This window comes from Diceros bicornis, chromosome 31, assembly GCF_020826845.1.
Source record: "Diceros bicornis minor isolate mBicDic1 chromosome 31, mDicBic1.mat.cur, whole genome shotgun sequence".
NCBI classification, from domain to species: domain Eukaryota; kingdom Metazoa; phylum Chordata; class Mammalia; order Perissodactyla; family Rhinocerotidae; genus Diceros; species Diceros bicornis.
Window position 1 is genome coordinate 13,278,144 of NC_080770.1, and position 16,200 is coordinate 13,294,343.

The 16,200-nt window shown below is 38.6% G+C and overlaps 1 protein-coding gene across 4 annotated transcripts; it reads right to left on the reverse strand.

Annotated features, from left to right (window-relative positions):
- Positions 1 to 11: 11 nt before the first annotated feature.
- On the reverse strand, positions 12 to 15,268 carry MS4A3 (membrane spanning 4-domains A3). 4 transcript variants are annotated; one of them, XM_058526771.1, is made up of 9 exons: positions 13,850 to 15,268; positions 11,589 to 11,644; positions 10,820 to 10,859; positions 9,911 to 10,082; positions 9,116 to 9,250; positions 5,886 to 5,942; positions 3,109 to 3,267; positions 1,731 to 1,832; positions 12 to 918 (listed from the first exon to the last, which is right to left on the reverse strand). In XM_058526771.1, exons 4-9 carry the CDS (start codon positions 10,064 to 10,066, stop codon positions 823 to 825), a joined length of 705 nt encoding a protein of 234 aa, XP_058382754.1. In that variant the 5' UTR covers positions 10,067 to 10,082; positions 10,820 to 10,859; positions 11,589 to 11,644; positions 13,850 to 15,268; the 3' UTR covers positions 12 to 822. The 4 variants fall into 4 exon arrangements, with proteins under 4 accessions (XP_058382754.1, XP_058382756.1, XP_058382757.1 ...); XM_058526773.1 differs by lacking the exon at positions 11,589 to 11,644; XM_058526774.1 differs by lacking the exon at positions 10,820 to 10,859.
- Positions 15,269 to 16,200: the final 932 nt, after the last annotated feature.

The window sequence follows — 16,200 nt, forward strand, 5'->3', positions numbered from 1 at the left end:
TTATCAAGTAGTTGTGCTATTTCACATTGGCTTTATTTTTATTTAAACCTCATAGCAACAAATGGCGTAGTTGATACTATTACACCCTGTTTACAGAGGAGGAAAAATAGGTCAGAAAGATTAAGTAACTTGCTCAAGTTCACACAGCCAATAAGTGACAGTATCAGAATTTTAACCCAGATCTGTGAGATTCTTAAGCCCTTATTCTTTACTTCTCTGTATTACAGTCTCTCGCTGCCCTTTGGAGAACAAATGCTGATCTTGCTCTCAAAGTTTCCAATCATTTACCCATCTGGGCATGTGTGAATCTCACCAGCTGATTGAAATAAAATCTCCAAGGCTTGATCCTCCCACTTCACATATAGTAAAATTTATCTTAATGATTATAATGATAATTTTTTGACAGTTTTTGCAACACTGATGTCAACTAAAGTAAGGTACATTTTTCTGTAATGGAAAAAAAAAGATCTGACTCATTTTCCTTCTCTTTGGGTGGTAGGCAGGTATTTTAGAGAAAATACAAGAAATAGGGATTATTCTTCCTGCCTTCTTTAAACCTTATAAGGCGATGGAATAGGTGGGTAAGAAGAAAGAAAACCAACTTCTGGAAACACCTTTGGAGTGGTGATCACAGAAGTTACAAAACCAAGAATGCCTGAAGAAGCATATTTGTCTTTCCATACCCAGGACATAGTAATGGGATTTATAATTAGGACAGAAAGGATTGAGTTAAATGTCCAAGTTTCTCATGATTGGTGCCATGATAGTAGAAATGTGTTTCACAGGCTCATGTTCTCTTGAGTTCTTGGATGGAGCTCTGACTCATTGGGAGACTTGAAGTTGAATTTCCTTATTCTCAGATTTACTTTCATCAGGAGGCATTCCTGATTCCACAGAATTGGGAGGTGGCGAAATTGCCTGGAAAATAAAACAATATCAATCTCCAAGAATAGGATCATCACCTCCTTCTCCTTCCATCACTTCCTACTATCATCATGATCACCACCGATAATATTCATTCACTGATTATTACTGTGCTGAAATTCTGTATACATAGTCCTTACAACAAACATCAGAAATGAATGAAAATGTTTTCATTTTACAGTTAAGATACCTAAAATCCAGAAAGAATTCGTGATTTTTCTTGAGTATACAGGTAGAAAATGACAAATTACAAAAAAATAATAATTCTATCTGTATAAAAAATGTATGCTCTTAGATATGAAATACACTGTTTCTCCTTGCTTTTTTTTGTGTGTGTGTGAGGAAGACATGGAAGAACATCCATGCTAATCCTCCCCTTTTTGCTGGGGAAGACCGGCTCTGAGCTAACATCTATTGCCAATCCTCCTCTTTTTCCCCAAAGCCCCAGTAGATAGTTGTATGTCATAGCTGCACATCCTTCTAGTTGCTGTATATTGGACACGGCCTCAGCATGGCCGGAGAAGCTGTGCATCGGTGCACACCCAGGATCCGAACCCAGGCCGCCGGCAGCGGAGCACGCACATGCAACCGCTAAGTCACAGGGCCGGCCCTCTCCTTGCATTTTTACGTTAAAATTCTTTTCTAGTCTTTATTCCATGTTAACATTCATACCATCTCTGCTCCAGGAACCCCACAAATCATTACCACATAAAAATTTCTGTCCAATTCCAGGAGTCAGACACAACCTCAAACCCTGGAGGGAGGTTGAAGATCATGTGAATTATTAGTCATTTAAAGAAACTCACCTCTCTTGAATGGCAGCAATTTGCTCTGAACCATATGATTGAGAGAAAGACGGTTATGCACAATTCCAGGAAGGTAAAGATCAGCATTATAGACACAAGGCCCTAGGAGATATGATGCTTCATATCAAACTCAGTAGAAACATTCAGAGGAAAAAAAAATGTCAGCAGGAAACAAAACTATGAGATCTCCCTCCCATAAAACAGAAGAAAGTAATCATAAATTAGGTTTAATACATAGCCACACACGAACACTCTATAAGAGACACAATGTCAATCTAAAAGCATGGACACATCTTTCCTAGAAAGAGAGGCATGTATTTCTGTATCAACCCGTGTGAAGTAGTCATGGGGGGAAGATGCTGTAGAGGCAAAATCCTGACACTATCACTAACATCTACCAATTGGAATAGTGGTAACTAAGTCGATGAGCAAGCAGTTTAGGAAAATGGAAAAAAAATGGCTCCTCTACCGTTTCATTAATAGTACTTCCTAGAGGTTTAGGCATTTACACTACCCCTAGAAACTAAAACACCAAGCTGAAATATTAAACACAAAATTACTGGACTTGTGATCTTTCTATTAACACTGAGGCAACCAGAAGAAGCAAATACAAAATTGCTCTGAAGGGAAAATACCACAAAATCCACAGAAAAATCAGGCCCATATAAATATAAACTTAGATCATTAAAGATAAAATAAAGAAAATGAGGCTACAAACTTCCATGGGTAGTGTCAGCAAACAGGAGGATTAGGAGTGAGTCAGTAAATGATGTTTCATAAATCATCATGGGGAAAATGGACAAATTTGAGGGAAAATATTAATTTCTAAGTTCACCTCAGAAGAGGGAGAATACCTAAACACAAACAAATGATAATAATTTGGAAATGTTATTAAAGAACTTCTCTTTGAGAATACCATACTCAAATAAATTCAAAAGTGAGTCATTCAAAACCTCAGCAGGTCATTATTTGAAAATCCAAGACCACAGAGCAAATTGTAAATCTCCCAAGTTAGTTTTATTAAGCAAGATGTGAAATAAAATTTTTTAAAAGTTTAGTCTCTCTGGAGAGTATAATTGTGGTAGTGGTAATATTAATAATAATATAGGACAATGCATACTGTTTTCATTGCTTATCAAATATTAACTTATGTAATGCTTACACCAACCCTGAGAGATTGACACTATTACTATTCTTGTTTCAAAGATGAGGAAATTGAAACACAGAGAGGTCATCTACTTTGTCCGTCATTACAGAGCTAATAAGTGGCAAAGCCAAGATTCAAATCAAGGCAGCACACTACCTGATATATTATTTTTCTGTATATTTTGGATTGTTTGAAACATGTTATCATTAAACCTAATTTTTAAAAACATACATTTGCTACGGCACCCATGTAAATACATGAGTCTGGTGACTGCGAAAATGGACAAGTCTTGATTGACAGCTTATTAACTGCTAAATGCACTGAGAGTATAATAAACCCAGTTAGTGAAATTGTAGCACTGGACATGTTGATCCCATAACTGGTTTCCACCTAAAAAAGAATAAGAATTTTCAGTTAACATGGGCAGCACATACTTCATTTCTTTGGCTACCATTCATTTAAATAAGTTTCTGTTGAAGCTTGTTTACACACCTGAAACCTGTGGACAGTTAGCTATTAATGATTAGGTAGTTAGTAGCTAAAGTTTTTTGGCAATTATTCATTGTAGCTTTTAGTTGTCCACCCACCCATTGTTAGTTGTGTTGCTTAGGTAATATGTTATCCAACTCACACTAGCTTCCTATAGATAACACCTCCTTGGTGCCTGGGTCACCATGGTAATGAATGCTTGAGTCGTTTTTCAGGAAATAAGAGTCAACCTCTGTCTGGTTCAGGCCAGTTGAGACCACCAACTCATCAACTGGGCCTGTGTGGATGACTGATAGGTGACCTCCTGACATCAGGGAGCTGAAAACTCCACCCTCAGATCACGCCAACACCGCCATTTTGTGAACATGCATCCTATGAAGAGGCATGAAGTTTGACCATGCTTACAAAGATCATCAATTACTTCACTTCTAGCCTCCAACTGTCTATTCCTATACTTCAGACCACCTTGTCCCTCTCCCCCATAAATATCCCTAGTCCCCATTTTTGTGGAGGTGGATTTGAGATTTGTTCTCCTATCTCTTCACTTGTCTATCTTGTGAATAAACCCCTTCTCTGCTGCAAACTCTTCTCGGTGATCAGCTTTCCACGCAATGGACAAAACAAACCTGGTTCAGTAACACACCTAGTAAGATTCTAGATGCTGGGAAAACATCAATGAACAAAGATCCCCACCCTCGTGAAGTCTAAGCAGCAAAAAAGGTACAAAATTGCAATTCTTTGATCCCAAAATAAATGCCTCTCTGTCTCTCATTTTGGCTCTTTATTTTTAGGTTAACACTCTGATGTCTCAAGTGAAACTAGTTTAGAGAGGGCCAAGGGTGGAAGCAAGGAGCCCAATTAAGAGACCATGGTAGATTGGATGAGGTGTTATCAACAGAAAGATGAAAAAAGGTCAAACTCAGATATGGCTTGAATGTAGGGCTGACAGGATTTGCTGGATTCAAGATTGTCAAAGAAAGAAGAACCAAGGATAAGTCTAAGGTTTTGGCCTGGGAATCTGGGGAGATGGAATTCCCATGAGCTGACGTGAAGAAGAGAGTGGATGGAGAAGGGTTAAAGAGGAAGATTAGGAGTAGAGTTTGGACCTCTTAGACATCTAGCTGAAGGCAATAGATATGTCAGTCCGATGCTCAGGAGAGAGATCTAGGTGGGAAGTATTTATTTCAAGGTTGTGGGCATATAGATGTTACTTGAAGCCATGAGAATGGATGATGAGATCACCAAAAGAGTGAGTGGAGCAGGTAACAAGAAATTGAGGTCTGGGGCACCCCAATATTAAAAGGTCACAGAGAAGAAAAGGAACTAGAAAAGGAGATTGAGAAGGAAAAACCAAAAAGACAGAAAGAAAACCAGCCAATCAAGGTGTCCTGGAAACCAAATGAAGAAATTATTGGAAGGAAGAGTGAGTGACCAACTGTGTGCTAAATGCTGCTCGTGGGTCAAGTTAAATGAGGATTGAGAATTGAACACTATGTTACCAACACGGAAATCTTCAGTGCTCTTAAAGAGAGCAGTTACAGAGGTACGGTAGAGAAGAAAATAAAGCCTCACTGGAGTGGATTTAGTTGAAACTGGGTAGATAGGAACTGAAGACAAAGCATAGACAATTCCTTTAAGAAGTTTAGCTATAGAACGAAAAACATGTTGTGCCAGTAGCCAGCAGGAGAAAATAAGGTCAAGATATTTTCTTTTCTTTTAAGTTAAGAACAGTAACTAAATGTTTATAGGCTAATTTTAAAAAATCTAGTAGAAAGAGAAAAATTGGAGTGATGAACTTGTGTGGGGAAAAAGGTACAAAATCTATTATTCTGGTACGGGTACTGGCTTTGAAAAAAATCACAGAGAGGTCTCCTATGGTAAGAGGTTAGAATGAAAAAATATATTGGTGCAGATCTGGTCCATTAAATAGATGTTATAGTGGTCTGAAAATTCTCTTCTGATGGCTGGAGTTTCTCAGAATAGGAAGCAATGTCATTAACAGAGAGTAAGGATTAGAGGAAAGGGATTGGTGTTTGAGGACAGAATATAAAGATGAAATAGCCATCTAGGAAGGAGAGAGAGTGAATGGACTGGAAAAATATCATAAATGGGTAGATGATTCAATGAGAAGGAATAATAGAGACTCAGTAATTGTTCAATGAATCACCAATGGAATAGAATTTTGGCTTTCTGTTGTGGAACTAGTGGTGCGAGTGTGTACACTCAAAATAATTAGAATTGGTCAAATTTAATAACATACAGAAATCAAGAAGCCTTTTTCCAAGCTTCAGATTCATCAGATATTCGTAGTAACCATCCCAGTAATCATATTCACAATCTATATGATTTTCTGGTGATCTACCATCTGAATGCCATTAGAAAAGACAATTAATTTTCTTGTACATTAAATGAGACTTAGTGTCTCAGTTGGATTCACCAAACTCTACTCTCTACTATTAATGGATAACTTATTTCTACTCTTATCGTTATATAGAAAAAGAGGAAGAATTGCCACTCACCAGTTTTCTTGTGGGTTTTATCCCAGCTGCAACAGATAAGGATCCTGAAATAATATACTGTTCAAAAATAGGAAATGAGGCAGGTAAAGGAATTTTAAGTCTCAACGATTTTTTCTTGTTCCTCCCTTGCTTAGCAGATATCTAGCAATAGTCATACAAAACTTCTTTTTTAAATTCATGTCCTAGAACACAAAGTTGTACTTGAAGTTGTTCATCATTTTATGTGAACACAATTTTAAATTAATTTAAATTTTGAGTACATTGATAATATTTCCATTTTCTTTTATGTCTGGTTTTTTACAGGTTTATCGGACTGTGCATACTTTAAAAACATACAATAAATATATATTTAATGTAATATAGTTATCTTTACTCTTATATTTATATCAAATGTGAATAATATTTATTTACATACACATTCTCATTTTCTTACCCAAGCTTCAGATAAGGGTTTGATTTATTTGACTAGATGTTCTAAAAGATCTTTTACAAATCTAAATGTCTATATTGATATATCCACTAATTTTTAAATTATTATTTTGATATGCTATTGTTTCTATGACTCTAATTTAGATAAATTGAATTCTCTACATGGTCATGGTTTTCTCAAAGCTTCATTCTGTTTTTTTACCTCATAAATCTTACAACCACTTATCAAGCCACACCTATGGTTTGTGGGAAAAGGTGCCAAAATTATGGAGAGTGAAGGCTTGCTACATAAAATTCAATGATTGAATTCTGGCTGAACACGAAGGAACAGGCTTTAAATTCTATTTCAAATAAGAAAGAGGTTATCACAGGTCACGCCAGTCACTACAGCTTTATGATTAAGAGCATATGCTGTGTGTGCTGATCCCATCTTTAGCTCATATTCATTCTGTCACTTTAGACAAATGATCAAATCCTTCTTTGCCTCAGTTTCTTTTTCTGTAAAATAGAGATCCCGCATATCCCCGTGTTAATATTACTTACCTTATAGCTGTACAGGGATAAAATGACATAACACATAGTAAGGGCTCAGATATGTGCCCAGCCTAGAGAAAGCACTCAAATTATTAACAATAGCTAAGGTTTATATATACATTTTTCCATTTAATTTCCATTTAGTTTCCATTTAATTTAACAGTGACCCAAAGAGAAGGTCCTTATATTATTTCTACCATCCTAGTGAGGAATTGAAGGGCAAGAGTTCACATATATTTTCCAAAGTCACACAGTTACTAAGAATTACTAAGAGAAAGATTAGGCGAATAGAAGGTATCACAGTCAATATACAGCAAATCATGTACACAGAGGGTACCTACAATTGTAGGTAAGGCCAGATATGAAGGGCTTTGTGCCATGTCATGGACCTTAGCCTTTGCTCTGTAGGTGACACAGAGCCAGAGAGAAGCTTCCAGCAATGGGAATCCAATGGTCAGATTTGAATCTTTTAGTGCTGAGGATGCTAAAAGAGTGAAACTCTGGCTCCCTGACTATGGCTCTTTTTTCAACAAACTGACCTCACTTTCTGAGAAAAGAAGACTCTTTTCTGATTGAACAGTTGAGATACTTCATTATTCTCCTTTTTCCAATATGGAAAATTTCCATTTAGGTAGTCAGGATTCATCATGCAGAGCAAATGTGTACCCCAGGTCTTCTAGAAAAATTCATGTTTTAACTATTCCATCAAAATGATATTAACCAATTAAAAATATCAGAAATGTTAAATTCAAATTACATGTTTTAGACTATATACAGAAACAGAAGATAATCTTTTGTCAGAATATGAGATCTGATTTAAGCCAAGAAATTTTGGTCAAATATGAGCACTTTCTTTTTTTTTTCCTTCTGAGGAAGATTTGGCCTCAGCTAACATTTGTGCCAGTTTTCCTCTATTTTGTATGTGGGTCACTGCCACAGCATGGCCACTGATGAGTGGTGTAGGTCCACACCCAGGAACTGAACCCATGCCGCCAAAGAGAAATGTGCCGAAATTAACCACTAGGCCATGGGGCCAGCCCCAAGAGCAATTTCTTTTTTTTGCTGAGATAGACCAGCTCTGAGCTAACATCTATTGCCAATCCTCCTCCTTTTTTTTCCCCCAAAGCCCCAGTAGACAGTTGTATGTCATTGTTGCACATCCTTCTAGTTGCTGTATGTGGGACGCGGCCTCAGCATGGCCGGACAAGCAGTGCGTCAGAGTGCGCCCAGGATCCAAACCGGTCCGCCAGTAGCAGAGAGCGCGCACTTAACCGCTAAGCCACGGGCCGACCTGAGCAATTTCTTTTTAAAGGCGATCTGAAGGTCAGTGATTTTGAAAAAACAAAATCATGAATAAATTAGAGCCCAAGACTTGTTATAAATTTCTTTCTTCTCCATTTGCCACTTACATGTTGTAGTCACCATTTTCAACTAAACTTTCCCATCTTAGATTTCATGGTAGCATCAAAAAAGACAATATCAGGTGATTAACAAATAGTTCCTATTAACCAGTTTTTAAAAAATGAATCATCAGATAAGACAATCAAATGACAAAGCTGAATAAATAAATTTTAAAAATCAGCTAGACGCAAAGCCTATTTTTACTGATTACTTTTGACTCAAATAGGGGAAATTACTCTTCTGATTTTCAGACAGTTAGCAGCAGGTAAATCTCTGATTTCCCAAAGTAGGACTTTCTTGGCTATACCACAAGGTAATTCACCAATACTCATTTTTCATTCAATTTTCTTAGTATCCATAAATTTAATACATGTGTTTTAAGTTAACATTTAGGAGTTAATTTGTACTCAGCAAATGTGATTTCTTTTAATCAGAAGGGAAGACGCTGTGTTTTTAAAACTTGTTTGTGTCAAGAATTACAAATCGAGGGGCCGGCCCGGTGGCGCAAGTGGTTAAGTGCGCGCGCTCCGCTGCGGCGGCCCGGGGTTCGCTGGTTCGGATCCCGGGCGCGCACCGACGCACTGCTTGGCAAGCCATGCTGTGGCGGCGTCCCATATAAAGTGGAGGAAGATAGGCACAGATGTTAGCCCAGGGCCGTCTTCCTCAGCAAAAAAAGAGGAGGATTGGCGGATGTTAGCACAGGGCTGATCTCCTCAAAAAAAAAAAAAAAAAAAAAAAAGAATTACAAATCGAACCCACAGCATGCAACCTTCAAATAACCTAAGAACAATACTTGAACAATCAAACACATCGCTAGCAATGGTATCTAAGAAGTGATCTATGGTCAGGGGAATCTGAATACTCACAAATGGAGTGCCCCATAGCGGATAGCCTGTGTAGAAGGTAAATAAATAGCTGTTGAGGAGATGGGGTAAGGATTGTAAGGAACCCAGAAAAACACCCAGAGCCAGAATTATTGCTCCATTCAGGATCTGGATGGCCTGTAAGAAGGAAAAAAAAAAAAAGCAAATCAAAAACGTAATGGTCATATACCAGTGCACATTGAGAAGAGACTATTTTAATTTTCCTCAGAAAGGAGATGTCAGCGCTTGAAATGGTTTAAAAGTCAAGCTTAAATTAACTGGGCAAGAGCTTACCCTGGGAGGTTTTTGTTCCATGCTGGTCCCACCAACCCTTCCTCTTCACCTCTCCCACATCCTTTGGGAAAGTGGTAGGAGAGTAAAGGAGATGTGGCTGATAATACCGATTGAGTCAAGCGACCCTCCCAACATGCTTTGGGGCCATAATATGATGAACGCAGATAGACATTAAGCAGCATTCTACTCAGCCTTTCCCTCAACCCAATTTTTAAGTTTAAAATACAGAATATGAGTTCACAGAGCTCAGCCTCCTGATGTGGATGGTGAGATTGGAGTCCATTCTCCAATGTTGATAGGATGTTTCCTGCTATGAGATTATGCCTCTGCGTTTCTACTTCCCAGGTCTAAAATACGTCCCAGACTTCTCCTAAAGGAGCAACATTATTATTGACTCAGTGATGAGTAACTCAGAAATTCCTCCTTATGGCCATAAACGAGGTTTTCCACATGACATTTATTTTCTTCCTTCATAAACCAATTTCTTAATCAAAGCTGACTTACCCCAAGGGCTTGAAGTTCCACTTTCTGGTAATTTTGTGATCTATCAATGGGCTGGTAGGCAGAATTTTTCACCACCCCTGGTTCCACATGGCTTCCTGGGGTACCACTTGCTGAGGCTGTCCCCAGCTCTGCATTACCAAGTTCTTGGGAGGCCATTTGGGGTTGTTGATGGCTGTCATAGAAAAAAAATCTAAAGGTTTCATGTTTTCCTTTTTATCACTAGCAGTAATATTTTTTGAGTGCAACAGAAGGGTTCAATCTATCCATACATCAAAATGACTCCACAAATGGGGCAGGAGGGCAGAATAATAGTGTTTACACTGTTTAACTCTATTTTGTCTTGGAGTAGTGGACATCATAAAATCATTGTAGTAGGCCTGGGTGCTTCACTGAACTTTGATAAAGAGCAATTCCTTTTCCCATTTTTACATGTGATTATATATTATATAGTCCCTGCCTCTCTTCAAATCAATCCTGGACAATCAGACATTTGTTTTCAGTGACCAGTGATCTCTTGTGTGAGGAAAATGGCTTTAGTCACATTCCAGTAATAACAATAGGTGTAATTTATGGAGTGCTTACTGCCATGTGCCAAGCACTGTCTCATTGCTGTGAATGTGTTAACATATTTAATCTTCCCAATAACTCTATGTTGCAATGTTATTATTTCCATTTTAAAGATGAGAAAATTGAGGCATAGAGACGTTGAGCAACTTACCCAAACTTATACAGCTCATAAGTGAGTTCAGATTCTATTAGAGACACTCTACTTTAACGTCCAACAGTTTTTTAATCATTATACTATATAGTACTATATGGAAGATACCTTTCTGGGGAGCAAAATAGCACAGTGGAAAGAGTTTAAGCACTATGGAAGAGCCAAGTTCAAATTCAAATTTGGCCACTTACTAGTTGTATGAGCTAGTAGTAAGAACCTCAGTTTTCTCACCTGTAAAATAGAAATAATTTCAATTTCATATTAACATTGCAAGGGGAAACTTTGACAATGTATGAAGCCCTTAACCTAATAAACAATTGGTAAATGTTGACATTTAATTTATACTCTGCCTTGAATCAAAAAGAACTTTAAGTATTGTATATAACGGTCACCAAATAACCACCTCAATCATTACAGCTGAAAAATATGTATCACTAAAATATACACAGTGCAGTCATGCATTGCTTAACAACAGAGATATGTTCTGAGAAATGTATCATTAGGCAATTTGGTCATTGTGCAAACATCATAGAGGGTACTTACGCAAACCTAGCTGGTATAGCCTACTACACACCTAGACTAAAAGATACTAATCCTAGGGGACCACTGTTGTATATGTGGTCCGCTGTTGACCAAAACGTCGTTCTGTGTTACATGACTGTATGTTTAATCTTGAACAATGTAACTTCCCAGTACATAGTGTCCTCAAAATACAAAATATTACAAAATACTTTTGTACAAAAGATTACAAAATACTTATATGCCCTTACAAGTGATGAGGTGGATCGTATGAGATTAACTATAAATAGTGCTGAATTCTGCTAAAACTATTGACTTTGAGTTTAGAATAATCTTAATTTCTACTTTTTGTTGGAAATTATATGGCAGATCCATTTTTCTAATAATTACTCATTTTTGTCAAAATAAATCTATTCCACTTTCATTCAGGATAATACTTACCTTTCTAGTTCTCTATGGCAGGGGTTATGTATCACGCTTATTCAATCACCAAGGCACTAAGAAAGTGACAGTCAGAGCACATTCGAACTTTAACTTGATCACGTTGGTAATTGCTATTTCACCCCTCATAAAAGTTTCCTACCAATTCTTTTTAAACACTGATAAATGTGAAATGACAAGGAGCCCTTACCTCCTAAGCTCAACACTGTGCGCGGAATCCAAGAATAAGGGAGGATCAAAAAAGGTTACAACAAACTCTATTTTAATGAACGCCTAATGTAATTCTGTTCAAGATGTATAATAACAAGAATGGCCAAAAGTAGAATAATATTCTTTAATTCCTTCTCTTATCTATGTTAAACATCACCTTGCAAAGCCTAGGCTTAAAATTTATCCATTGGGAAATACATATATATTTTAGATAAAATATCTAATATGCTAAAATGTATGTAATGTTGGGAGCATTGCTCCTTAATGATCAATTACTTGCCCGTATCTCCAGCTTCATTCCTCACCCCTCCCTATCTCATAGCTCAGGCCAGCCTTGTTTTATTTTCTTTCAATCCTCCCAAGTGTCAAGCTCTCAAAAGTCTTGAATCCTTCTCACTACTGATAAGGAACCTCTTAATCTCAAATTTGTGTGCCCAATGCACACGAAGCCAAACACTGAGACATTGGTGCTTAGAAATGGAGAAAGATTTATTTGAATTGGCCAAAATGACTAGCTGGGAGCCTGAGTTCACTCAAATCCCCCTCCCCAAGAACAGAAAGCTCTTTATGGAGCTGAGGGGCTTGGCAGGAGGAGCTTCAGGGAAACAAAGGGGTCACTCTCCATAAGCCCCTGGGCGTTCTGACTTCTGGGCTTCAACGGCTGCTGAGGACCAGCTATCTGGTGATCACAACCTCCCCAAAGGCATTCTCTTTCTTCTGCCAAACCAGCTCACGGTTCCTCAAGATCCCTGAGTCATCCCTCCAGTTAAACAGGAAAAACAGCAAATTGGTTTAATTAATATCTACAGTACCCTTCAGGTACCTGGCTTCAGTACTGTTCCCTTCTCCCTGAAAGACATTTCCCCCCAAGCTCCACCTGGATAATTTCTGCTCTTCTTCCAGACTGAATCTCAGCCCACGCTCCTACTTTCATGAAGGAAGCCTTTTTCAGTCCTGGCCAAGCCTGGGTGAAGCACCCCTTACAGTAACTCTCAGAATTCCCTCTACTTCCCTTCTATACTTATCAGTCTCAGCCTCAATTAACTGGGTACTTATCTGTATCTCACTGTCTTCTTATCATTGTAACTCCAGTGCCTGGCTCAGTGTCTGTCATATGGTGGGCACTCGGCTATACATGTTTAGTAAATGAATGAACTTTTGATCCAGTCTGATATAGCCATGCCTTACGGATGATAATGGAAAATACGTTTGTAAGGATTGGAGCCTTTCATACAGAGAAACTCTAGAGCAGTTCTGGAGGGAAAATAAAATCTATTTCAACCACATTATTTAATTTGACTTTTTAAAATAACCATAAATATCAGGCAGAATTTTCTGCCTTCACGTAAAATAAACTATGTTCTATAATTTGGTCAATTTAGCTTTTTTTTTTAATGGGAGAAGTGTAGATTTATTAAGAACCCACAAGTTAAGTTCACCTATCTAGCTTTCAGTGCGTGTCAGGCATTATTTTGCTCATGTTCACCAATTTAGTTCTCACAACATCCATATGAATAGACTACTGTTATGATCTTTTCCATTTTACACATGAGAAAGCTGAGCATTAGAGGAGTTAAGTAATTTGCCCAAGGTCACACAGCCAGCAATTTGAGGAGCTAGGGAAGAGAACGTGGTAGTCTGGTTCTATAGTATCATTACTGTCCCTCTGAGCTTATGCAGACACTCAATCACCAAATCCCATACCTCAGATACATCCAGACCATCCTTCATTACCAGAGCTGGCAGCCAAATCTGGGGGCAGCCACTTGGATTTAATATATCTAAGGGGTGTGTGTGTGCATGTGTATGTGGCCATGCCCAGGTTTTTCCAAAGAAATAACTATATAATTACATCTAGCATTTTTTTACCATGGCACCAGAGTAACAATCAAATTCTAAGGGCAGCCATCCTCATAGCTAAATGTTCCAAATCTCTGCATTACAACCAAACGGAAAACTTTGCAGGCAACCACAGTGGCCCACTGGGTGGGACCTTTAACAGACAATAAAGAAAGGGGGCTTTCTGTGGGGAGAGAATCTATAGGGTTTACCTTGGAGCTTCAGGCCTTGGCAGACTTCTTTCCTCTCAAGCCCATCTTGTCGCGACTAGGAGACACTCAATAAGGATCGCCATAGTGTCTCTTCCAGAAAACAGCAGCCTCTTCTAACTTGGGCTTAAAGAATCGTATCGTTGCCTAATGCAATACTTTAGAGAAGTCAGTGAAAATGTTTCATGGGTGGACTGGAGAGTATGCTCATCACACCCACATCCGAGGCCCCTCAGATTGCATTGTGCTTCCCGAAGGCTCTTTGTTGATTAGGAAACTAGTGTCAGCAGTAACTGTCCCCTGGCTTTGAGATATTGCTTAACACATTGTTGGAACAAGAAATACATGCAGAAGAAATGAGTAGGTGGGTGGGAAAGGGTTGTGGAATGGAGGTTAGAACAGTTATTTGCATAGTCAGAAGAGACAACGTCGGATAGTAAGAGTCGTGTCTGGAAGAGGGAGGGTGGTTGCATGCATTATGCTGTTCAATTCTTGCAGACTTAGAAAGGTTAATTAATTCTCCAACATCATCGGTATAAAAGTGATGAAAACTGTAGTTTAAATGCACCGAATGATTACTATGTACCAGTCACCGTTCTAAATGCTTTCCTTGTGTTAACTCATGTCATCCTCACAATGTCCCAAGACCTAGGTACAACTATTAACCCAATTTTATGGAAGAAAAAACTATGGCATAGAGATGTTAATCAGCTTTCTCAACATCCCATGATAACTGGCCAAGCTGTGTGCAAAACTCAGGAGCTGGGTAGGGTGAATTCAGAGTCATGCCTGTGACCCCAGTGTGATTGTAATAACGTGTCCTTTTGTAAGTGAACATAAGTGAGACCATCTTGTTACACTAAATGACTCCAGCCCCTCCTCTGTGTGACTACTCACTGCTCTTCACATACTCTAAAATATTTCACATGCTTTCCTGATTTATGGCCTCCACTTATGCAGGTACTCCCTTATAGCTTCATAAATTAAAACTTTGTTCTATGAGCTTCTTTCCAGGAACAGGCTGACCACAGGTGGGAAACACACTTACAAGGTATCCACCACAGCTGACAAAAGAATGGAACAATGTGATGCCTGGAGCCTGTCACGCCTGGAGACCAACGTCCCTGGACCCCCTCCTCACTGCCCATTTTCTCTATATAACTGCCTCAAGATTCTGTAATACTTGAAGATGGTTTTTTTGAAACATTAGTCTGCTATCTTCCCGATTATGCTAGCTAATCTGATTAAAACTTCCTTTCTTGATCCCTAACTTGTTGTGATTAATTGGATCAGATTGCAGCAAGCAGAGTGAGCCCATTACTTGGTATCACTTTCACTTTCAAAATGTCCTAGTTTAGAAGATAAATTATAGCATCATCCTAAACAAATAAGTGTCCTGAAATAGATGATGGAAAGATCAGAGCCAAGTAAATAGATACCGTGTAAAGATTCATATCAGAATCCTTAGGAACGTCACATGGCAGGACCTGTGAGGAAGACCTAGAAGTGGATCCCAGCCTCTGATCTGCAGGTCTGGGGAGTCTGTGAGAAAGAGAAGAATGTTCTCGGCAAACTAGACGAGGTCCTAGTTCTGGAAACTGGAGTATAAGTGGGGACTTGATCACAGGAAAGAGAAAGAAAGCCAGATTGGGAAGGGGAGATTGTGAACTCTGTGGCAGTGAATATGTAGTGAGCAGGGGCCCTGCAGCCAGGAAAGCATAATGCATAGGAACTCTGTGACCAGGGCTGGCACCTGAGCCTGTAGCAGAGGCTCTGAAGAGACTGCCTCAGAGTGAAGGGAGGGATGATGACAGAGAAGACCTAAACAGCAGTCATGAGGAAATAGCTAAAAGAATGGTGAGAAGAGATATGATCCTCCCTGCCTCATTTTAGCCAGAGCCATTGCAAATGGAATACTGAAGAAGAAGAAAGGAAGGGCAACAGAGTGCCTTAAGGGAAGGTGAGGAAGAAATATCAGGAAGTGAAAAAAAAAAAAAAGTAGTTCCTTTCAACATACTTGTTTCAAATTCAAAGGTATAGAAAGAAAGAACTCTGAAAGGAAGTTACTTAAACTCAAAGAGGTCAGTTATCTCATTTTTAAGTTTAAGATCATAGTCCTCACCTTAGAGAACAGTATAAAGATTAAATGATAGAGTGCATGTAGAGGTCTTAGCAACTAAGATCTTTACATGCATTCAAAAGAAATAAACAAAAACGAGAAGCCTCTTCAATTCTTGAGAGAGAACGGTTACGAGAAACTGCTTTCATCAGAAGATTCATAGAGATTTCCTCCACTGGCCCGCAATATCCTCCAGTTACAAGAAAACATTTTCTAAGAGGCTGACTAACTTTTG

What these genes read in the sequence shown, in the direction of transcription:
- MS4A3 (XM_058526772.1), bottom strand. Translation starts at nt 10,066, where the DNA reads ATGGCCTCCCAAGAACTTGGTAATGCAGAGCTGGGGACAGCCTCAGCA. An exon ending in CGCTATGGGGCACTCCATTT is followed by an intron (nt 5,943 to 9,115) that starts GTGAGTATTCAG and finishes ATTTTTGAACAG; the next exon opens with TATATTATTTCAGGATCCTT. An exon ending in ATTGCTGCCATTCAAGAGAG is followed by an intron (nt 919 to 1,730) that starts GTGAGTTTCTTT and finishes TTTATTTTCCAG; the next exon opens with GCAATTTCGCCACCTCCCAA.